Genomic DNA, 25315 nt, shown 5'->3' with positions numbered 1-25315 from the left:
ACAGTCTGTTTGCACAGCGCGGTGTTTGCACAGCTTTGTTTGCTCTGCTAACGTGATGCTGGCTAGCTGGTGCTCATCTTTTCCGGACTGCTTTTACTGTGACACTCGTGTTTCATTTTTAAATGGTCCGTGCAGCAGGGCAGACGTTCCATCCAGTTTGCTGTCGGTGAACTCCTGCCTGTTGCGTGACTTATTTATCCACATTTTTATTTATATTTTGAAAGCTTTTATTCTTTTGCTCAGAGTCTTAATATACTTCCAGAAAACTCCAGATTGACTTGACAGTAACAGATCAAGGGTCTCACCTGTTAACAAGGACGCCGAAATGAAACTGCTGTAGTGCTGCATAGCTTCAGTGTGGCTTCAGCGCGGGATCGGCGTATGATGTGAATGAGGGCTTACTATGGTAGGAAAGAGGCCTCCTTTGTGCTTTTCCAATGTTTAATTTAGTTATTATTAGTTATTTAGGACATTTGACTTGTCCCAAACACATCTTTACAGATACATACAAATTAGACATTATGGTCGATCCAAGATTCATGACCTTGAAGTTCTCCCAGATGAACATGCTTTTTTGATGTTTTGTTAAGCCCTCCTCACTCTAAGCATCTTATCTCTAGGTTTGTGTGTCTGTTTGATGGCTGCATCAGGGCCCCCACTGGGAGGATTAGAGACGTGGCAGGAGCAACTCAGTGTTGACCTATCTGAAATGATATGGGACAGGAGTCTGTCTATGGTTCAACTCTGCTCAGTTAATAGCAGACACCAGCTGATCCAAGTTAAAGTTGTTCACCGTCTTCATTACTCCAAGCATAGGTTACACAAGATCCTTCTGTCTCACCATGTGTGATAGGTGTCGGGTGTCGGAGGGCACACTATCCCATGCATTTTGGTTTTGCCCTTCACTGTCTGGAGGCCGATAAAATAACCCTTCAGCTGGAGGCGGGACTCGCTGCTTGGAATCCTCTCTGCTCCTTCCCACGGCTGTGCAGCAGGCTCTGACACTGTGCAGCAGGCTCTGACACAGGCTGTGCAGCAGGCTCTGACACAGGCTGTGCAGCAGGCTCTGATACTGTGCAGCAGGCTCTGACACTGTGCAGCAGGCTCTGACACTGTGCAGCAGGCTCTGACACTGTGCAGCAGGCTCTGACACAGGCTGTGCAGCAGGCTCTGACACTGTGCAGCAGGCTCTGACACTGTGCAGCAGGCTCTGACACTGTGCAGCAGGCTCTGACACTGTGCAGCAGCCTCTGACACAGTGCAGCAGGCTCTGACACTGTGCAGCAGGCTCTGACACTGTGCAGCAGGCTCTGACACAGGCTGTGCAGCAGGCTCTGACACAGTGCAGCAGGCTCTGACACAGGCTGTGCAGCAGGCTCTGACACAGGGGACGATTGTCGCCAAGAAACTCATACTGGAGGAATGGAAGTCTCTCTCTCCACCCTCCTTTCAGCTGTGGTTGTTGGACATGACCTAAGTTGTACAGATGGAGAGACTCGGGTTCCTGAGGACTAACTCAGGACTAACTTAAGAGATTTTCGGCTATCTGGGACCCATTTTTGGCCTACCTTGACAAGCACATAAGCACCTCACATGGTTGGTAATGACAACACGTTGTTTCCGAAAAGCATTGAAAAATAAAATATTGGGGAAGCCACAGATGGATTGGACAGCCCAGGGAGGGTGTGAACAGCAGCGGTCATACTAGGAATGTTTTTCACATTTTCTTTAACCCGGCAGTTGACCAGACTGCCCTGCACTGCATGCACGTGCATGTGGGTCTGTCTGGCAGCAATGTTTTGAAAGGGGAGCAAATGGATACATTCTTTATTTAGTTTTGCCAAATAGTAACCAAATATAATGACGCTCGTCAATTTCTGCCCCTATAGCGCACTGCAAGCATCAGATCTGAAATGTATACACCACAGAATGACAGAACCATCACTATTTGGGGGAAAAGGCCGCTAATTGATATGTAATCAGGCACAATTGACCGATTAAAAAAAAGTTGTAGTCGTAGTTTTGAGCCCCTGTCATAAGCCTCTTCTAAACATGAACTGCGGATTATAACCGCAGAATCAGGTCCGACTATCCGCCGCAGTTACCCTGCTAGACATGACTCAATAAACTGCTTAATCACTTTCTAAACATGGGGAGAAGCTCCGGCGCGGTTTGGGGCACAGTGCTGCTGCCTGGCTACTGCAGAGGAAAGGTAGGCTACAGAATAGGCTACAATTCTCTCCTCTGGATCAATATGTTTCGAATGCATTTATTCCTCTAGTATTCTTCTCAGAGATCGACTTTGCAGCAGGAAATATAGGCTTTTGTTCGGCACGTCATTCATTCTGGGCGAGCTTGGAATAGAGGCTGTTGGATCATCCTATTCATCATGACATCCAGGGATAATGTTTTGCTAGCCGATGTGTTTAGAACATGATTCTCACATTGTAGTCTTGCTAGTGTAGCGTATTAATGCCTGCTGTATTTAAACTGCCGTGATATTTGTTTGAGGAGCACTACTTATCGAGACAGAGATGGGGATGGAAGTGGGCAGAGAGAGGCTTTGGTCGCTGCTGGAACCTCATTTGATGCTCGGAAATCGAAACAGGTTCGGAGTACGGGCGGCAAGGCAGTTTGACGCGCGTTTAAAACAATGGGTGGGCTTCCAAACGCTGGGATCTGATGCTCCCTGTGCGTTTGGGGCTTAAGAGAAGGAGCAAATGGCCTATTGATGGTTAAGATAGAATAATGACATCGCAATAGTCTAATCCTAATGTTAATTTTAAAATGAGATATTCCTCTAAATCTGGCTTCAAACTGCAACAAATTTCGCTGGTGACCTTCTTCAGTCGCCGTCCCCCACACCCCCCCCTGCAGCCGTTAACACCTGCAAAATAAGGCCCCCACAAAAGCTAAGGTCAAATTCTAACCGTGGCTGGCAACCTCCATGTGTTACTATGTGTGGACTAACACATTTCACCTGGGTTTAATTTGGCATGGGGGGAGGGGGGATAGAATAGAATAGAATAGAATAGAATAGAATAGAATAGAATAGAATAGAATAGAATAGAATAGAACTTTATCTGCCATTTCAACACATGGTTGATTGGAAATTGTCTTGGTGCAGAAGTGCTCACATAGAATCACATAGAATCACAGGAGACATAGATGCAGAGAGTTCCATACATACAAAAACAAGGAAGTAATAAAAAGGGGGGCATAATAGGGCAGCTTAACAATTGTTCATTGTGTGATAAAATCATATAATATGTAGCCAAAGGCATTCCAAAAGAATTGGATATGGGTGGCACCATGAATTTAGAAGGGGAAAAACATATTTATTTTTGCGGCCACAGACTGACAGCCTCTTTTTTCTTCTTCTTCTTCTTTTGGGTCTAAATTCATGGTTCCTCCATATCAAGTTCTTTTTGGAATGCCTTTGGCTATAAATGTACCAAATGATATGCTTTCATAGCAAAACGCCACACTATAGCCGTTCATATTTTGTTTGTTTTTCAGCAGGTGGTTTTTGGTGTTTGCTGATAATTGACATGTAGAACTTCATGGTGAGTGTGTGAAGTCAGAGGGAATGAGACGGAGAGACCAGCTGAGCTAACACAATGGCTGAGGCCATTAAATGGGTTGAATCATATCTGTCTCACCGGGAGCAGTGCACTGTGGTTGGCGGTCAGCTCCCCTTACCTGAGCTGTCCAGTAGGGGGTCAATTTAGGGGCCAATCTTTTTTTCTTTGTACATTAATGATCTTCCTGATTACTGTTTTAATGTAGATGTCCAGCTCTATGCTGATAACACAGTCATCTTCACAAGGGCTAAAAACCCAGGGGAGGCGGCGCGTGTCTTATCTTTAGCTCTCTCTCATATCCAGGCGTGGCTAACTAAATCTTGTCTCGTGCTGAATGCAAAAAAAACTGTTTGTATGTTCTTTTCTAAAAGAAACATTGCACCTCCGCGCGCCAATGTCTTCTTGGGGTCAGAGGAATTATCCGTGGTTAATGAATTTAAATACTTAGGCGTGATGTTAGACTCCAACCTAACGTTCAGCAACCATATTAAAATGATTTCCAAAAAAATTAAATTCCACCTGTGTAATTTCAGACAAATAAGGAGTTGTCTGTCCACAGATGCTGTGTTTTTATTTTTACACTCGATGATCCTTTCACATCTGAACTATTGTATAACTAGCTGGTCTTTGACAGGAGTAACCACTCTCAAACCAGCCGAACTGCTTTATAGAAAAGCCCTGAAAATACTAGATAAAAAAACCCTCTCTCATCACCACTGTCATGTCATACGTAAATATGACATGCTAAGTTTTGAGAACTTTATAAATTTCACCTCTGCCTGTCTAATATACAAAGTTCTACATGGACTGGCGCCGCCTCCTCTTGCAGACTTCATTAAATATCGTTCGACTGCCAATTCGACTCGTGTCACCCGGGCCATCACGAATAAGGTCTGTGAGGTCCCATTTAGAAAAACTTCCTTTAGTCAGAAGACCTTATCCTTCATGGGAAGCACCTTCTGGAATAATATACCCTCCTTTATTAGAGAATGCCCTAGTCTCGCCACCTTTAAAGGCCAGTTGAAACTATGGCTCAGATCAAACCAGCAATGTGATCATATTTAACATATCGTTTGTCATGTTTCGTTGCATGTTCTGTGTGTTTTACTTAGGTTTACGCTTTCTAACCTTTTGTATTATTAATTTTTTTTAAGATTACATCAACCTGCCATGGGACTACAGGTGGAAACTAGCCCTTGGGCTATAACCTGGCATGTTTACTGTACGGCTGTACTGTTCATTAATGTGCAATGTCCCATTCTTTAAATAAATGAATCTGAATCTGAATCTGAACACAGTTTATCTGTCCACAGATTAGACAGAAACACAGACTGAGAGTTTGTTTTTTTCTCAGTGAAATGTCCTATGTTCTCTCCTGATTCTGAATATAGCTGAATCACTTGGTTTGACCCAGTAAAACTATTTTTATGAGCATTTTACTAAACGTCTATGAGAAAATGAACGGGGAATGAAATCTCTTCTAGGTCCCAAGCCGAACCCAGAGGAGTGCGTGACTTTATAACTCTAGTTCTAGGGCTGGCCACTCCCATCAAACCAAAAAGTGACCAAAAGTCCCTACTGCAGGGATGACATATTTTTGTAGGCTTACCCAGAAATGGCAGCCATGTTCCCAAGGGGAAACGGCTATGGGATTTCAGAATGGGATTTTATGGGAGTGGAAATTTGTGTTCAACAAGACAATCTTCCCAAACGAGGGCCACTTTTATGACTTTTGAAGCGTTTTCTGAAAATCACATAAAAAAAACGCATTTATGCTTCAAAAGTCATAAAAGTGGCGCTCCTTTGTGTAGCTTGTCTTGTTGAACGCAGATTTCCACTCCCATAAACCTTTGTTAACCACAGACCTTATGTCATGCATTTAAAGGAACATGCCAACATTTTGGGAGATTTGCCCATTTGCTATATTCCCGATAGTAAGAGGAGAACATACCCTTCTCTTCTCTGCAGTACAAAGTAGCAAGGCGCCCCTCCTGCTAGTGAGCTTAGCACAATGGTAGTCAACGGTACCTACTGTACCTAGGTACCCCCGTTCAGTCACCAAGAATACACATTCCAACAGCCCCAAAACACGTGACTCGTGTACTTACCATAATCCAAAATTACGAGAAACAGTAATTTTCGAAGCAAATACATACCCGGAACTACGTGTGTGTGTGCGTGCGTACGTGCGTGCATCCCTGTGTGTGTGTGTGTGTGTGTGTGTGTGTGTGTGTGTGTGTGTGTGTGTGTGACCTGGCAGCCTGTGGTCTCCAGTGCTGAGGAAGCCAAGCGTGCCGACCCGGTAGTTGACGGTGACAACGATGACCCCGCCACGGTCGGCGAGCTCCTTCCCGTCGTACAGCAAGTTTCCCCAGATGCTCTCGGCATCAGATCCACCCATCATGAACGCCCCCCCGAACAGATACACCATCACCGCTAGGTTAGTCGACACTGAGAGAGGGGGGGGGGGGGGGGGGGGGGGGAGGAGAGAGAAAGGGAGACAGAGAGAGAGGGAGACAGAGGGAGGGAGAGAGGAGAAAGAGGGAGACAGAGAGGGAGGGAGACAGAGAGGGATGGAGAGGGGGAGTGAAAGTGAGTGAAATTTTCAGAAAAACAACAAAAGAAAATGAAATTATGCACGTTTCCACAATGTGAATATTAGGAATTGAAACATGCCATTGTTTCGCAGGCAGCGACCAAGGTCTATGTGTCACAGTCACCTCCCTCATGGATTGGTATTAATGGCTGTCAATCAAAAGTGGGTAAAGCTTATGTTTTTTTTTATATGATGCCGAAGTCTTTAAGAAGGCTTCCAAGTCAGAGTTTGCCCTCTCTCTGACCTCTTTACCCCAAGGAAAGATGGCGACGGCCGGTTGCGACAGCCAAGTCACTAGTTTCTTGACTATGTTTGGAACCGTCTTGTTTTCATGTTACGTCCGTGTGTTTTGCTCCATTCCATTTGCATTGGGAACTAGGATTATTCAGGTGAGTGACATCACACCTGAGATGTTGGCATTCCATTTAACATTGGGAAACCATTTTAGCAGGGAAACCAGCCAGGGTTAGCTCTAGCTAGGCTAGCCTTTGTTAGCACTAACAGTTGATAACAACACATTTTGCGGTATTTTGCGCAACGGACAAGATATAAATTAGACAGTACTGTGTGTACAACTGATGTAATGAGACACAATTAAGACAAGTGCTTTTAACTACTGTTAAAGGGCAGAGCTGCCATCTTGGATTTTTTAGATCGGAGCCGGTGAGGCTTCCCCGAGTTTGGCGGAGAAAATCTGAGGGCGTTCCTGACCTTTGAACCGTGAAATCCCCAGCTCCCAGTACAAATGGAATAGAGCATTTATGTCTAAAACAGAACTAGAGTTCGTTCACCGAGACGGCGTGCTGGTGAACGAAGGAGCGCGAGATCGCGAGAAACAAACAGGTGGGTCGGCGAGGCCGGGGCACCAAGCTAATCAGGTAAGCTCCATTCACTCTACAGTCTGACAGCCTGGTTCACATGATGCTCACGTCACGCTGACGGCGATGGTGCTGTGACATAATGAAAATCATTAAAGCTACAGTACACCATAAAATGGACTAACAGGCAGCACTCTTCAACTGGGCCTACAGATACTCCACTGAGCTTCTTCTTCTTCAGTTACAACACACTGAGCAGTCTGAGCAGTCTTCTTCAGTTAAAACACACTGAGCAGTCTTCTTCAGTTAAAACACACTGAGCAGTCTTCTTCAGTTACAACACACTGAGAAGTCTGAGCAGTCTTCTTCAGTTAAAACACACTGAGCAGTCTTCTTCAGTTAAAACAGACTGAGCAGTCTTCTTCTTCAGTTAAAACACACTGAGCAGTCTTCTTCAGTTACAACACACTGAGAAGTCTGAGCAGTCTTCTTCAGTTAAAACACACTGAGCAGTCTTCTTCAGTTAAAACACACTGAGCAGTCTTCTTCTTCAGTTAAAACACACTGAGCAGTCTTCTTCAGTTAAAACACACTGAGCAGTCTTCTTCAGTTAAAACACACTGAGCAGTCTTCTTCTTCAGTTACAACACACTGAGCAGTCTTCTTCAGTTAAAACACACTGAGCGGTCTTCTTCAGTTACAACACACTGAGCAGTCTTCTTCAGTTACAACACACTGAGCAGTCTTCTTCAGTTAAAGCCCCATTCAGCAAGTTTTCCAAGTTTTGCTATTGGAGAAACTGCGCCCTCTGGGTGCAATAGTATCGATAACGATATCCCCGTTCAAAGTCAACAAAACACAGCGTCAGAAAGCTCTATGTACATGTTGTGACATCGGGTACTCACCACGTGATGAAATAATAATCCATAGTTCCGTGAAACATCATTGTTTTCATGAAGACAGCGCTTCCGCTGTACAGCGCATGCGCGCATCCTTTTCTTTTTCTTTTTTTATTGCCACGGGACGTGGCAGACAACCTGCTTAGTCCCAGGGCTGGCCAATGGAGGGCGGTGTGGGATAAATAAAGTCGAGAGTCTCCCTATTACAAGTCAATCTACCATGTCCTATGACTAAAAAGCTCTTACATTACAGTAAAAAATGTCAAAAATCTTACTGATTGGGTCTTTAAAACACACTGAGCAGTCTTCTTCAGTTAAAACACACTGAGCAGTCTACTTCAGTTACAACACACTGAGCAGTCTTCAGTTAAAACACACTGAGCGGTCTTCTTCAGTTACAACACACTGAGCAGTCTTCAGTTAAAACACACTGAGCAGTCTTCAGTTAAAACACACTGAGCGGTCTTCTTCAGTTACAACACACTGAGCAGTCTTCTTCAGTTACAACACACTGAGCGGTCTTCTTCAGTTAAAACACATTGAGCAGTCTTCTTCAGTTAAAACACACTGAGCAGTCTTCTTCAGTTACAACACACTGAGCAGTCTTCTTCAGTTACAACACACTGAGCAGTCTTCTTCAGTTACAACACACTGAGCAGTCTTCTTCAGCTAAAACATACTGAGCAGTCTGAGCAGTCTTCTTCAGTTACAACACACTGAGCAGTCTTCTTCAGTTAAAACACACTGAGCAGTCTTCTTCAGTTAAAACACACTGAGCAGTCTTCTTCAGTTACAACACACTGAGCGGTCTTCTTCAGTTAAAACACACTGAGCGGTTTTCTTCAGTTAAAACACACTGAGCGGTCTTCTTCAGTTAAAACACACTGAGCGGTCTTCTTCAGTTACAACACGCTGAGCAGTCTTCTTCAGTTACAACACACTGAGCGGTCTTCTTCAGTTACAACACACTGAGCGGTCTTCTTCAGTTAAAACACACTGAGCAGTCTTCTTCAGTTACAACACACTGAGCGGTCTTCTTCAGTTAAAACACACTGAGCGGTCTTCTTCAGTTAAAACACACTGAGCGGTCTTCTTCAGTTAAAACACACTGAGCGGTCTTCTTCAGTTACAACACGCTGAGCAGTCTTCTTCAGTTACAACACACTGAGCGGTCTTCTTCAGTTACAACACACTGAGCGGTCTTCTTCAGTTAAAACACACTGAGCGGTCTTCTTCAGTTAAAACACACTGAGCAGTCTTCTTCAGTTACAACACACTGAGCGGTCTTCTTCAGTTACAACACACTGAGCAGTCTTCTTCAGTTAAAACACACTGAGCGGTCTTCTTCAGTTAAAACACACTGAGCAGTCTTCTTCAGTTAAAACACACTGAGCAGTCTTCTTCAGTTAAAACACACTGAGCGGTCTTCTTCAGTTAAAACACACAGCAGGCGGTCTAAACCTTCAAATTGTGCCTAAATATGTGCTGCGTGTGTTTAGTGATGCCGACATGATTCATTACAAGCCTTCATCATGTTTTATGGTCAAGGTGCTAACTTTAGCCAGTAAGCAAGGCAACGTGAAACTGTGTTGTTTTTTAATGGAGTTTGGTTAAACAATACAACGGAAGATTTGCTTAATGTGTTTCCACTGCACTTTGTCACATTTACCTTTTACAACTTTTCCACTTCCTCCAAAGTCTTTTTTGGGGATATCTGAAGGTTTTTCAAATTTGCAACATCTCCACTCAATTGAAAATGTGCATAAAAACAGGTGGATGGAAGCCCACTTAAGCCGTTTTCCCACATGCGCTTTGTACCGCTAAATGACCGGAACGTGGTCTAATGCCTGCATGTGTGAAAGTTGTCGTGCCAGTATAAGCGCGACCCCGTCATCGCCGACATTTCACCAGTTTCGAGCCAGTCAGAAGAGCGGTATGCGTGATAGCCGACAGCCGACAGCGAAGGCAAGCCCGGACACATCAAACGAAGCCAGTCTGTAAAAAGTGCGCGACGCGACGCAGGTGAACGGATAAACAAGCAAACTTATTTCACCATCAAGAGTTTTGCCGACACGTCACTCCCCACCCGTTCTGCAGTGCCGCCCCGCCCCCCAACATACAGGCAATTTCGCTGCTAGATTCCGATATGCGAGAGGAGAGGTGTGAAGGGAAATGTCCGATATTGACTTACAGGTAATTTTCCGGTACGCATGTGGGAAAACGGCTTTAGAGAGAATGAGAGCAAGAGAGAGCCGCTGCATGTGTGGGACGAACACATTGAGGTATAGAGGCTGTGTGTGTGTGTGTGTGTGTGTGTGTGTGTGTGTGTTTGTGTGTGTGTTACCTTTGCGCCTCTGTGGGATGAACACGTTGAGGTACAGACAGTCCTCGCTGCCCTGGGTGCTCGTCTGCAACAGCGTCACCTGCACCTCCAGACAGCGCTCCTGGTACCTGGTCGCCTTCAGCACGCCTGCAGGCACACATCTGATTGGTCAAAGACTCATTAGGATAGCCTGTAGGCACACATCTGATTGGTCAAAGACTCGTTATGACATGCTGGAGTGCTCACAGATGTTTATTTGTAAATAAACATCTGATTGGACAAAGATTCATTATGATAGCCAGCTGGTTACTATGGTAACTCTTGTGGTACTTATGGTACTCTGTTTGTTTAAATTTTTGTCCCACTGATGATGTCACAATGTCTACAATCTGGGAACCCAGAGTCTATTTTTATTTGAAAAATAGACTCTGGGACAGCCCTACCTTTTTTCCCGGCTACCTGTACAGCGCGCCTCACCTGCCACCGTCACTTCCTTTTCCGCATCCGTTTCTAATAACATTAACGCAAAAACACACTGCATAGAAGACGTCCACTCGTCTCACAACAACAGTGGAGGATTACTGGAGGTGTAGTTGTTGACTCCTTATGATGTCATAGGCACTGATATTGTGGTTACACTCGAGCAAAACTTTCCTGAAGGTACGTTGCGACACATGGCAGATGAAAAGGGTAAAATGGCTGTTTATCCTTTCTCATTCTCTGAGCCAGAAATCTCCACTTCAGTAGCACTTAGATACATGAGAGTTTCCTGTTTTATTCCTAATTATATTCTGAGGGGTTTGTTCATATGTCATTCATAGCCTGATGTATATAACATTTTATTAATAAATAAATAAAACATGTTGAAAATGTGTTTTTTTGGAGTGTTGACAGTATTTTCTGATTTATGGAGTGATAGAAAGAGATCCAAAATTCCCTCTTAATGTAGCTTTTAATCAACTGGCGAAGTTTCATGGTGATATCTATTAGTTAATTTTTTTGTTTTACACAAGTCAGTTATTTGTTAATTGGTTATTTGTTATATTAGTTAGTTATTAGTTGTGAATTAGTTACCGCTCCATCCTGGGTGTGGTTTGGGTTTCTCCCAGCGTCCCGGGACGTCGGCGAAGGGGATTCCTTTAAAGACATCAACCGACCCCCGGAACCAACCCATATTGTGGTTCTCCCCCTGCACCTTGCCCCCCTCTGTCTGCACCACGCCCAGCTACACACAGGCACACACGCACAAACACACACACACACACACACACACACACACACACACACACACACACACACACACACACACACACACACACATACGCACACAGACACACACACACACACACACACACACACAATTCCATCACCAGTAGCCTATAGCAGTGGTTCTCAACATGGGGTCCAGGAAGCACCAGGTGTCCTTGTTAAACATCAGCATTATTTCATTTATAGAACGTGAACACAGTTAGAAAATGTAGAAGAATGCCTGTTCTGGTCTTCCCTTCACCATGGTCATGGAGTTCTGGACTAAATCAAATTCACCTAAAGACATTCTCAGATTTGGGTCTGAGAGAGACAAAGCCTCATCAAATGGGTCTGTGGCTCTGATGTGGACCAGGCTCCTTGATATGAAAAAGGTTTGAGGATCACCGGCATATTCATGACTTGTGTTGTGCAAATGTTTTTGTTGTGGCTGCCATCTTGATGTCCAATTCGATGCGTTCTATTTGCTCTGCAATTGGAAATAAATTGGAACACTGGTGTCAAACAAACATCAAATATTTTGACATTGTGAGTGAGAGCAGAAGTAGCTGAAGGGTTTGAAGTACAGTATAATATGTCTATGTAGTGTTTGAAAATGTGTGAGTTTAGTGAAAAGTGCAGTCTGTACAGTCGGCTATAGAGTGAATTATGACATCATCACTGTTGAGCAGTAATTGCAAGTGAGATCCAACCAGTGTTATGTGATGTGAAGCTTTTATTTTTTTCATCCTCTCCTTAATACATTCAAGTTGGCCAGTGGGGGGCGGTAATGCAACACTTGGATGCCAACCGCCACACAACTCAAAAGAAGAAGACGTTGCATATTTATGGATTCCACTGGAGATCGCTATGACACGTGGGCGGCTGGGCGCAGACTGTGTGTGTGTGTGTGTGTGTGTGTGGGAGATTTGAGCCGTCAAAAGGCAACAAAAGGCTCACTCCTGGCCAATCCTGGCGCTTGACTGCTGCATAGGCAGGCACGCAGGGTGTGTTCTGCCCAAATCTCCAGTGGGATCATAATAACGCGGAAACAACAGCAACTTGTTCCTCCTCTGTCTACCTTCTCTGGCGGGTGCTGGGTGATGGGAAACACGTCAAGAACCGTGCGCTGCTTGTGATATATTTTTGTTTGTTTGTTTAGGGGGTGGGGAAAGTGTCGCCACAGACACACGTTCATAAATGTTGCAATACAGAGACATGCAAGGGCTTTCATCAATGGGTCATATAGGCTCAATCACCATTGTGTTAACTCAGTTGGCGATACATGTATATTGTGACTTTACAGACATTTATTTCCATGAAAATCTTCCAGATTATCACTTTTAAAGTATGAAATATTAGTTAGATTTCAGGCATCAAGATGGCTGCCACAACAAAAACAAAAACTCTCTGCTAGTCATGATGAGCCACTTTAAAGCAGCTGGACGGCTTGAGACATGAATGGAAATACTGTACATTTTGAAAAGCCTTTCTGATGCAGGCCTGTTCACATACTGCCACCTGCACACACACAAATCATGATGACACGTAGAAAGAACTACCAAAGATACTGATAGCTAAACTAAAACTAAACATTTGTAACAAATAAACATGACACTTTACAATAAGGGTACATTAATGCTTAAAGACCCCCTAAAGTCAAAAATCTTGTTTTTCAATTCAGATTTCAAAGTGGGTCCAGGCATTCTTAAGTTTTTATTTTTTTTATTTTTATTTTACCTTTATTTATACAGGGAGAGTCCCTTGAGAGCAAGCTCTCATTTACAAGGGAGCCCTGGTGTACAAAGAACATATACAGCAGTTACAAAATTACAGGTTAACACAACAGACAATAACAAGCATCAAGAGCATAATTAAATAATTTCAAAGAAAACAGGAACACACCCTGCGAGGAATGCTTTCTAAAAGTGCTTTAAAAGAAGCAAGCGGGATCAAATTATCTATTTTTAAGTTTTCCTGGAGCACATTCCATCTGTTGGGGGCGAACCAAGAAAAAGCGGTCTTTCCTTGTTCGGTTCGCACCCGTGGGACAGACAGTCTGATATAGGACCGCGATCGTGTTTGATAACCTCCACTGTTACAAGAAAGGAGTGCGGATAAGTAAGGTGGAAGTTTCCCAATTAATGCTTTATAAATAAATATCAGACAGTGCTGATCTCTACGCTCCGACAGGGAGGACCAACCCACATTTTCGTACAGAATACAATGATGTGTACTGAAAGCATCACCTGTAACAAAACGCAGAGCGCTATGATATACAGCATCAAGAGGCTTTAAGACGGATGGAGAGGCATACATGTAAATCACATCACCATAATCAAAAACTGACATTATCAAAGATTGGACAACAGTTTTTCTGACCAATAGTGAAAAACAAGACTTGTTTCTATACAAAAAGCCAATTTTTCTCCTCAAATTCTTTGTGAGATGTTCTACATGTACATGAAAAGAAAGTTTGGTGTCCAACCAAATACCAAGATACTGTAGCGAATCAGTGTTACACATACAGTGGTGAGCAATGGTAGTGTCTCGACTACAGATAGGAACTGATGTGTGGGAGTGTTATTGGGGAACACTATGCTGTTGGGGATACTTCCGGGGGGAGACGGAGCATGCGCGGTCAGTCTCCAGACACTGCCTAGAGGGAATGCTGCTATATGAGCGTGACAACCGCTGAGAGTTGTAATATAACTAACTGATAATAAAGAACCCTGTACCAGCAAGAAGCCTCTGCCTCATGAGTTACCAGGAACGTTACACTGGCGTCAGAAGTTTAAACGGTGAATATTGCCTCCAGAATCGGCGAGATGGTTAACATGTTCCTGAAGAAAGAGCGGAAAAGACTCAAACGAGAGGCGGGAAAAGCAAGAGCCGGGGCAGACTACCAGGCATCCGAAGAGGAAGATGTCTGGGTAGACGCGGCCGCTACCACAGAGATCCAAGCGGGGAAAGCAGCAGAAAGCCTGGGGTTGGTGAGGATAAAATCCGAGCTAGACGGCGCTATCACCGTAGCCACGGACGCTATCCCGCGGCTCAAGGGAGCTAGCAGGCAAGCTAGCGAGGCGGGAGAAGGAGCGGAAAAACCGGGGCCGGTGAGAGTGAAGACCGAGCGGGTTGACATTGCCGCTGTAGCCATGGAGGCTGTGCCACAGCCCAGCGGAGCTAGCCTGCGAGCCGAGGACAAAGACGGGACACGGGTCGAGGCGACAAAGGACAGCGGGCGGCGAGGAAGAAAGGAAATCACCCCGCCAAAATTCAACGGTAAAGGCGAGTGGGAGCCATATTGCACAATGTTTAACGTAGCAGCGGACATGAATGGCTGGTCGAGGGAAGAGAGAGCCAGTCACCTGGTGATGTCACTCGAGGGCGAAGCTATAACATGTGTGGCGGCAATGGCAGATACAAAAGACTTAGACGTTGTGATGGCGGCTCTGAGGAGGCGTTTTGGACAGTGCAAAGAAGAAGGCATCATGGTCGCGGAACTGTGTAACAGGCGTAGACGACCAGGGGAGTCGCTGCGGGCGCTGGCTACAGACATTGAGATCCTCAGCCGGCGCGTATACAGCCGGTTGCCGCCAGAAGCACTAGACGAGCTAGCCCGAAATTACTTCATCCAGGCTATCGCGCCGCGAGGACTAAGAGACCAAGTAATGCTGCAACGGCCAAAGACACTAGAAGTAGCGCTGGAGCTGGCGTTTGAAAGAGAGACAGTAGAGGGCTGGGCCATGAACAGCGAAGAGGGGAGAGCTGTCCCCGTGGCGAGAATGGCAGCAGGAAGCCCGATACAAGAAGAGCCAGCGTGGAAGACGGCGTTGACAGAGCAAGGCAACATGGTGAAAGAACTGTCCGAGTCAGTACAACAGCTAAAAGAACAACTGCTCCGCAGAGCGACCCTGCAGCCCAACCCCGCTCGGCAGCCCACCCAGCGGAACAACAGCTGGGCCAGAGGGAGCATGATCTGCTGGGGATGTGGACGCCCCGGGCATCGGGAAGCAGACTGCCGCCGGGGAGCGTGGAACCAGGGAAACGGCACAGGGCCCGTCCAGATGGGGCGAGACGGGTCTACGATGTCACAGTCCCCGTAGCCACGTCGTCGCAGGAAGGAGCCCACCGACAGCAACGGGGAGGTGGGGCTCCGCCGTGCCCCGAAGTAGACGACATCGCCGGAGCTGTCAACATGCAGAGCGGGCCGCGCGCGATGAACGGCTGCCATGTTCCAGTCTACCTACAGGGGAGATACTGCGCCGCCCTGGTGGACACTGGGTGTACGGCAACGCTGGTGAACGTCAACATGATGCCCGAGGGGACGCGCCTGGAGCAGCCAGCAGCACAGCTGCTAAGAACAGTATCCGGTGAGTTGATGCCAATGAGGGGGAGGGGACACGTAATGATAACAGTGGGGGGACAGACAGTGGACTTTCCGGTGTGGGTGGTAGAAATGGCGGGGCCCTGCATCCTGGGGGAAGACTACTTAACGCTGAACGAATGCACAGTAGACCTAGGAAAAAGCACATTGACATTTGCAGGGGGGCCAGTAGTCCAGATGGGCCACCCTCCCACCGTTCCAGGGGAGCGGCCTAACGTTAACAACATCACCGTGTACCGCGTCACCGTAGAGCATGAGCCCCACCCAGCAGACCAAGCCCCTCCACAAAGCCACGCCCCTAGCCCACCTCCAAACACTTGCCCTCAGCCAGCGCAACAGGCAGAGGGGGAGAGAGAGAGGTTAGAGATGCTCAGGAGATTACACCAACGCCAGAGCGAAGGGTTAGAACCCCAGCAGAGCGATGAACTGTGGAGGGTACTAGAGGAATATAAAGACATTTTCGCGATGTCAGACGATGAGCTAGGCTGTACCCACCTGGTAGAACACCAAATAGACACTGAAGGGGCGCGGCCCATCAGGTCGTATCCCCGTCGAGTCCCAGCAGCAAGAAGAGATATAGCGAACGAAGCTGTAGAGAACATGCTGAGGGCGGGGATCATCGAGCCGTCAGAGAGCCCATGGGCGTCGGGGGTAGTGTTGGTGAAGAAGAAAAATAGCGCGAAGATGCAATCCTGCGTAGACTATAGAGGGCTGAACAAGGTGACAAAAAAAGACGCGTCCCCGCTGCCCGTCATCGAGGAGCTGTTAGACATAGTGGGGGAGTCATCCTGGTTCTCATCCCTAGACCTCCGCAGTGGGTACTGGCAGGTGCCCCTCTGCGACGATGCCAAACCAAAGACCGCCTTCCGCACCGAGAGAGGACTGTGGCAGTTTCGAGTACTCAGTTTCGGACTGTGCAACGCACCCGCAACGTTCGAGAGGTTAATGGAGAAACTGCTGGGGGACATTCCCCAAACCGAATGCGTCGTATACTTAGATGACATCTTGACACACGGGGGCTCGTTTCAGGCAGCGGTGGGGGCGTTACGAAAGGTCCTACAGAAGATAGCAGAGGCAGGTCTAAAGCTACACCCAGATAAGTGCCACTTCCTGAAGAGGAGGGTGGAGTTCTTGGGACATGGCATCGGCGCGGGGGGCATTCGCACTCTGGAGGAAAAAACACGGGCACTCGTAGAGTGGCCCACCCCCAGAGACAAAAGAGAACTCGAGAGCTTCGTAGGGTTAGCATCCTACTACAGGAAATTTGTAAAAGGATTTTCTGACATCGCAGAGCCACTGTTCCGGCTTAAAGAAAAGAATGCAGACTTCAACTGGACAGCAGAATGCCACCTAGCGTTCGAGGCCCTCAAGAAAGCGCTGACCGAGTCCCCAGTGCTTAGAGCACCAGACCCCGCACTGCCGTTCCTGTTAGACACTGATGCCAGCAATGGGGGTATGGGGGCCGTGCTGTCCCAGGCAGGGCCTGAAGGGGAGCGGGTGGTGGCGTACTTTAGCAAGACGTTTGATAAGACAGAAAGAAACTACTGCGTCACCCGCCGGGAGCTCCTAGCCATCGTAGAAGCACTAAGACACTTTAGATACTACCTCCTGGGACAGCCTCAGTTCACCATACGGACCGATCACTCAGCACTGCAGTGGTTATGGTCCTTCCGGGAGCCGGAGGGACAGGTGTGCCGCTGGTTAGAGAGAATGGCGGACTACAACTTCACCATAGAGCACAGAGCAGGGACACACCACGTCAATGCAGACGCCCTGTCACGACAACCCTGTGCAGAAAGGGGGTGTGTGTACTGCGAGAAGAGAGAGGGGAGAGAGAGAGAGCTCCAAGAGGAAGCTAGAATATGCCCTAACCACACGGGGGATGGACCAGTGTGCAAGACGCTGCGGATGGCAGAGGCAGCAGATTGGAGGGGCCACCAAGAAAACGACAGGGAGCTGTCGCCAGTACTGCAATGGGTAGAAGAGGGCCAGAAGCCGCCCTGGGAGGAGGTGGCAGGGGCCACCGACACAACCAAAGGGCTGTGGGCAGGGTTCGACACCCTGAGATTGAGCAGCGGAGTGCTGATGAAGTCCTGGAAGGAGCCAGCGACAGGAGAAAATAAGTGGCGGAAAGTAGTGCCGACGACGCTGAGGGAGGAGGTGTGCAGGAGTTGCCATGGAACTGTAGGGGCTGGGCACTTTGGGGTAAGCAAAACCCTCCGTCGCATCAGACAAGGCTTTTATTGGGGGATGATGAGGAGAGACGTACAGGACTTCTGTCGACGCTGCGACCTCTGCGCAGCATACAAAGGTCCGTTAGACCAGTCTCGCGCCCCGCTCCAACAGCTAGCAGCAGGAGCCCCCATGGAGAGGGTAGCAGTAGACGTGATGGGACCTTTCCCACGCTCAGACAGTGGAAATCGATACGTCCTGGCCGCCATGGACTATTTCACAAAATGGCCAGAGGCATACGCACTGCCCGACCAGGAGGCGGGGACGGTGGTCGACGCACTAGTAACAGGCATGTTCAGTAGGTTCGGAGCACCAGAGACCCTACACAGTGACCAAGGAAGAAACTTTGAGTCACGAGTGTTCGCCACCATGTGCGAGAAACTGAACATTAAAAAGACACGGACCACAGCATTGCACCCCCAGAGCGATGGCCTAGTAGAAAGATTCAATCGGATGCTGAAAAAGCAGTTGGCCATCCTCACTGAGGAGCACCAGAAAGACTGGGACACGCACCTGCCTCTCATCCTCATGGCCTACAGATCTGCCACACAAGAGTCCACCTCCTGCACACCCGCTCTGCTCATGTTGGGCCGAGAACTGCGGACACCAGCAGAAATGGCGTTCGGCAAACCACCAGATGCACTGGACGCGCCCCCGGGGTGAGAGTATGCCAGGAGGCTACAAGATCGATTAGAGTCCGCTCACAACTTCGCTCGGGACCAGCTGGAGAAAGCGGGCATGAAACAAAAAAGGAACTATGACGTGAGGGCAAAGGGAAACCATTTCCAGGGGGGGGAGTTGGTCTGGGTGTACACACCCCGGAGAAAAAAAGGGCGTAGCCCTAAACTGGACTGTCACTGGACAGGCCCATGCAGGGTCATGGAGAGAATGGGGGAGGTGGTGTACCGAGTGCAGATGCCACTTGGTGGCAAGAAGGTACTCCACCGAGACAGGTTGGCCCCATACCGGGGGGGGTGCACCCTTCCCCCAGATCTCGGGCGCCCAGCGGTTTCACCTAGACATGCTGAAAGAAGGAATCTGTTTCCACAGAGAGGGGCGTCCGGCCATGACCGGGCGGCCACCACTCAGGGACTTGAAGCCCCAGAGACACTGCAGGTGGGATCAGCCCCACAGGCAGATTCACAGAGACTAACACGGCCACGGAGAGAGCCAAGGGCTCCAGGACACTTTGAGAACTTTGAGTTATATTAAAAAAAAAAAAAAAAAAAAAGGAGGAGATGGTGGTTGGAAATGTTGTAACAAAAAAAGTAAATGATGTGCATGGCATGAGATATTGTGGGGGAGGAAAGATGGGGGAGAAGACTGAGATTGAGACAAAATGTGGTGACATAAAATGTGGTTAAAAAACAAAGAAGCTGCTAAAAAGCAAAGAAAAGATGTTGGGTGTGTTTTGGTACAGGGGGATGTGTGATGTGGTATCAACGTGGGCGTTGACCTTATTGTTGGGCGGGGAGTATGTAGCGAATCAGTGTTACACATACAGTGGTGAGCAATGGTAGTGTCTCGACTACAGATAGGAACTGATGTGTGGGAGTGTTATTGGGGAACACTATGCTGTTGGGGATACTTCCGGGGGGAGACGGAGCATGCGCGGTCAGTCTCCAGACACTGCCTAGAGCAGGGGCACTCAATTAAAATTCAAAGAGGTCCAGTTAGAGAAAATGTCCTCAAGCAAAGGTCCGGACCATTGTAACGTAGCTTACGCTATGATTTCAGTGCCATTGAACTCAATGATTGAAGTAGCCTAATGGTACAATGTCTGTATGTAGTCAACAACTGACTGTTAAATCTAAATAAACATCAATAATGCTTATTTACAGTTTTCATATTTAACTGGATTAATTATACATAACTACCCTACTATAATAAATAAATGATCTTTTCTCATTTCAAGTAAAATTATGCATTTAAAAATAACATACAACAGAGTGCTTTGGAAAAATGTGCATCTTAAAATGAAGTGCTTTAATTTAAGAGAAATAAGTTTCCCCTTTTCTTCACTCCATTTCACATTTAACACTCTCAGCCAACAAACAACCTTTTCTCTTGAGAGAAGTGAGCTCCCTCTCTATCTATCTATCTATCTATCTATCTATCTGTCTGTCTGTCTGTCTGTCTGACGATCAACCTCGCATGCCGTTGCGTTGGGCAGTGAGTGTGCCCTGGTGTGTGTGTGTGTGTGTGTGTGTGTGTGTGTGTGTGTGTGTGTGTGTGTGTATGTGTGTGTGTGTGTGTGTGTGTGTGTGTGTGTGTGTGTTTGCTCATGTGTGGCGCTTCCATAGACAGGTCAGGATCGCACCGCACTTCACACGAGACATACTGGTTTTGATCTGCCCGTAAGAACAATGAATGGACATGTAAGAGTGGTTTCTTTTGAGCACACCATGTGAAATTACTATCTCTCGCCTCGCGTCACCTCCCCTCCGTCCGTGTGCTCTCGCAGCACCACTCGAAGCAACAGAGAGAAACGATTCGCTTATTTGATTGGCCGAGTAGCATCACGTGTGATGATTTACAGCGCATTCATTGGTCTGTGAGCTTCCTGGCAGATAAACCGGTAGTACCGTAAATACTGTAAAAGCACGTGCCGGTTAAAATAGAAACGCTCCGTGAAAATGTAAGTTATCAATGATTTGTAGGTTATAGGGCTCGGTCCGGATAGGACGGCGTCTCGGTCCGGATGCGGACCGGAGTCCGGACTTTGAGGATCGCCGGCCTAGAGGGAATGCTGCTAGCTATGAGCGTGACAACCGCTGAGAGTTGTAATATAACTAACTGATAATAAAGAACCCTGTACCAGCAAGAAGCCTCTGCCTCATGAGTTACCAGGAACGTTACAATACTTATAAGAATGAACTAATTGAATTTGGTCGCCTTGAAGCGTACGGATACACAAATTATCATTTCTGTTTAAAGATCTTGAGAACAACATCCACTTTGTCTTAGTGGAGTTCAAAACTAATTTAAGATCGAACAGGGACCGTTGCAACGAATCAAAAGCGGCCTGCAAAGATAAGACGGCCTGTGCCGGGGTGGGTCCAAAACAATATAAGATTGTGTCATCCGCGTAATAATGGACATTGCAGAGATCAGAAGGAAGAAAAATGTTATTTATATAAAGAGTGAACAGGATAGGCCCGGAAATGGAACCTTGGGGCACGCCCTTCCCGACGTCCAATGAAATGGATTTGATATTTTCCGCCATTACAGACTGTTTCCTTCCAGTCAGATAGTTAGTAAACCATCTGACTGAGGGGTCATCTAATCCGATGGTGGACAACTGAGCAATCAGGATGTTGTGATCTACTGTATCGAAGGCCTTGGAGAGGTCTACAAAGAGAGCCGCACAGTGCTGCACAGTTTGGGAGCCCCTGGGCTAGTTCTGTTAACCCTGATTGGTTGCTTTGGAATTTTTAATGACGCAGAATGAGGGGAATTCATTTTAAGGATTTTAACAAGATAATTTAACCTTTTTTGGGAGGGGGAGCATCAAACAAGTTATTATTCAAAGTAGAGTATTTTATATACATCTTAAAACATGACTTTAGGGCATCTTTAATAAGCAGTAACTAACCTGTTTAACAGTTAACTAACCCTTAATTAACAGCCTTGACAGTAAGCTTGCTCTAACCTTAACCTCAGTGACTTCACCACAATACCTTAGTTAACATTATGCCTCAACACAACCACAATACCTTAGTTAACATTATGCCTCAACACAACCACAATACCTTAGTTAACATTATGCCTCAACACAACCACAATACCTTAGTTAACATTATGCCTCAACACAACCACAATACGGCTACTGACTGCCTTTCCGAAGCCCTGCCACTCCGAACGTTAACTTACATTATTCGGACTGGCGGTCGTTCACCTTAGAAGCCGCAATGCCGACGTTAGGTTTAGGCGTGGGGGTGGGAGAGGTTAGGTTTTGGGTTAGGGTCTGGGGGAGGTTAGGTTTAGGCATGGGGGGAGGTTAGGTTTGGCGTGAAAAACGGGGAATATAGAACCCGGGGAACATAGACATGATCCCTTTCTGAGTGCCGATATTTCTGAGTGGCAGAACGTCGGAGTGGCAGCACGTCGGAGTGGCAGCATGTAACCCCACAATACCTTAGTTAACATTATGCCTCAACACAACCACAATACCTTAGTTCACATTTGCCTCAACACAACCACAATACTTTAGTTAACATTATGCCCCAACACAACCACCATACCTTAGTTAACATTATGCCCCAACACAACCACAATACCTTAGTTAACATCTTGCCTCAACACAACCACAATACCTTAGTTAACATTATGCCTCAACACAACCACAATACCTCAGTGACTTCATGCCTCAACACAACCACAATACCTTAGTTAACATCTTGCCTCAACACAACCACAATACCTTAGTTAACATCTTGCCTCAACACAACCACAATACCTTAGTTAACATTATGCCTCAACACAACCACAATACCTTAGTTAACATTATGCCTCAACACAACCACAATACCTTAGTTAACATTATGCCTCAACACAACCACATTACCTCAGTGACTTCATGCCTCAACACAACCACAATACCTTAGTTAACATTATGCCCCAACACAACCACCATACCTTAGTTAACATCTTGCCTCAACACAACCACAATACCTTAGTTAACATCTTGCCTCAACACAACCACAATACCTTAGTTAACATTATGCCTCAACACAACCACAATACCTTAGTTAACATTATGCCTCAACACAACCACAATACCTTAGTTAACATTATGCCTCAACACAACCACATTACCTCAGTGACTTCATGCCTCAACACAACCACAATACCTTAGTTAACATTATGCCTCAACACAACCACATTACCTTACAACCACATTACCTTAGTTAAAGGTAAAGTATGCAACTATTTCATTACAATAACATGTTTTATCCTTATAGAAAGGTTTCCCCTCAAAAACATAATTTCTGATCCACACAACAACACAAATACTGCGGCAATGTGTTTATGTGGACAGACGCTGCCCCCTGTGTGTATTTTTGTTGTTTTGTTGGACATTGTTTTGCTGCGTTCTGTTTATGTGGTCGAGTGAGCTTGACAATACATAGAGAGGGAGAGCACCAGAAAACAGTTGAAACGCAGGGATTAAACCTTTTCCCCCCTTATAGTTTCACGGTGGTATGAGCTCCAAACAGCTCACAAAAGGATCTGGGAAGGAGCTCCATTTCCTGGTTTAGTCTCTGCTAAGACGATCCACTCACACAACATCTTAGCGATGTTATTGGCTGGTCGCTATACAACCTACGTGGACGTCGTGGAATGTATCCGCCTAAATACATCCCGGCCACAGCCAAACAAATCTAAACAGCACCAAAATCAGGCAGGGGGCATGAGCGTCTGTCCACATAAACACACTGCCACAGTATTGTGTGGGTCAGAATGGATGTTTTTCAGGGAAAACTTTTCTATAAGGATAACACTTTTTTTTTATCAAATAGTTGCATAGTATACCTTTAATATTGTGCCTCAACACAACCACAATATCTTACAACCATTATACATTTACTAAATGTAAATGTATAATCTCAGTCTATAAATTTCCACAATCTGTAAGCCTATTTAGACCATAGATTTAGAAACGCATGCTCAATGAATAATGATCTCTATCACTCATTATGTGTGTGGTTGCACTGATCGAAAAATTCATATATAAAATAATGATAATGCTGATGCCTAATATAAAAGAGAAAACTGCTGAACTGAATTGAGATGATGCGGGCATAGTTTTCATTGATAAAAACTAGCCTATTTTTGCTCATTTATTGGCATACAGCCTACAGGACACAGTTCCAGCTGAACATGCAAGAGTAGCCTGCATATTTAGTATTGGGGCTATCCCATATTTATCCCATATCTATATTATATGTATAGGCTTTTCTGGGATGTAGGAGAATATCACCCTCACTCCATTTGAGGCTCCGTTTATGCGCTGCGGTGATTAATAGTGATCATATTTCTCCACGCATCGTTGAGCTGTTAAGACATAAAGTGGTAAGTAGGCTTAATTTAATTATGTAGCCTACAGAGCCACAAATGTTTTTCTTGTTCTATTCTCAGTTGACTGCAATCTATTTTTCATATGGCGATCTTATATGAATGGTGAGTGACTCCAGAGAGCCGATTATATGGGTCATGGATTTTGATCTTATCCTCTGAAGCTAACCTGGTCGGGACCAGGTTAGCTTTGCAGCGTGAGTTGCCATGGTGATTGAAAGTTAACTTGCTCTGTAGTACGGCTAAACCAGGTTCAAACTCAAACTTACTCGGATAAGGCATTAATCTAGCTACGTAGTACAGGCTACAGTTAACATCATGCCTCAACACAACCACATTATCTTAGTTAACATTATGCCTCAACACAACCACAATACCTTAGTTAACATCATGCCTCCTCCTTCTACATTGTTCCTAAATAAATAAATAAATAAATAAATAGATAAATATATAAATAAATAAATAAATAAATAAATAAATAAATAAATAAATACCTTAGCAGGCTCTGCCTCTGCCGAGGCAGAGCCGAGCCACAGAGCCAGCAGCACCGGTAACAATAGCATGTCTGTCTGTTAACCTGATGTCTGTCTGTTAACTTGTCTGTCTGTCTGCCTGTCTGCCTGCCTGTGTGTCTGCCGCTGAGTTCAGGTGCAGCTGGGTATTTATACTCCGATCAGCGGCAAGGGCGCTGGAAGTGGGGTGCTGAGGGTGCTGCAGCACCCCCTACCTAAAAGTACTTCCAGCGCCACTGGACGTCACAGTGGTCCAAATATTTGTATAGTCTATGTTCAGATCCCATGATGACACCGTCTTCTCTAGCTTATTTCTTAATGCAGGAATACGATTTAGGTTCCTGTCCTATGGATCGTTTTTCTAGGAAAAACAATTGAGCTTCGCTCAGAATGAAGCCAAGAGAGATTTTATCATCCGACTGCAGTGTTAGTGAGTTGGCCTCCTGCCAACATCTCCAGACTATTTTATACCATCAGAATTCACTTATGCTCTGTTGAAATTGTCAGCTCTGGGGGGAAGATAGAGACAGCATTGATATGCTATATCAGCCGTGCACCAAAGGATTCCTTACACAATAGTTCAAACTTCGCCAAGCTCTTTCTTGTTTCCTCTATCAATCTCTCTCCCTGTCTGTCTCCCT

The 25315-nt window shown here is 46.1% G+C and overlaps 1 protein-coding gene across 1 annotated transcript in view; it reads right to left on the bottom strand.

Annotated features, from left to right (window-relative positions):
- Window positions 1-25315, bottom strand: part of LOC310784495 (bile salt-activated lipase-like) — a gene marked incomplete at its 5' end in the record, with an annotated part of 93195 nt that overhangs the window by 62734 nt on the left and 5146 nt on the right. Inside the window, 3 exons of the mRNA XM_083645481.1 lie at window positions 5838-6035; window positions 10242-10367; window positions 11295-11445. Of these exons, the coding sequence (XP_083501607.1) occupies window positions 5838-6035; window positions 10242-10367; window positions 11295-11445 (475 nt within the window). The remainder of the gene's footprint in view (window positions 1-5837; window positions 6036-10241; window positions 10368-11294; window positions 11446-25315) is intronic.

Source organism: Poromitra crassiceps, assembly GCF_964638095.1.
Source record: "Poromitra crassiceps genome assembly, chromosome: 10".
NCBI classification, from domain to species: Eukaryota; Metazoa; Chordata; class Actinopteri; order Beryciformes; family Melamphaidae; genus Poromitra; species Poromitra crassiceps.
The sequence above is the reverse complement of the archived record's forward strand: the minus strand, read 5'-3'. Positions and strand labels throughout refer to the sequence as shown.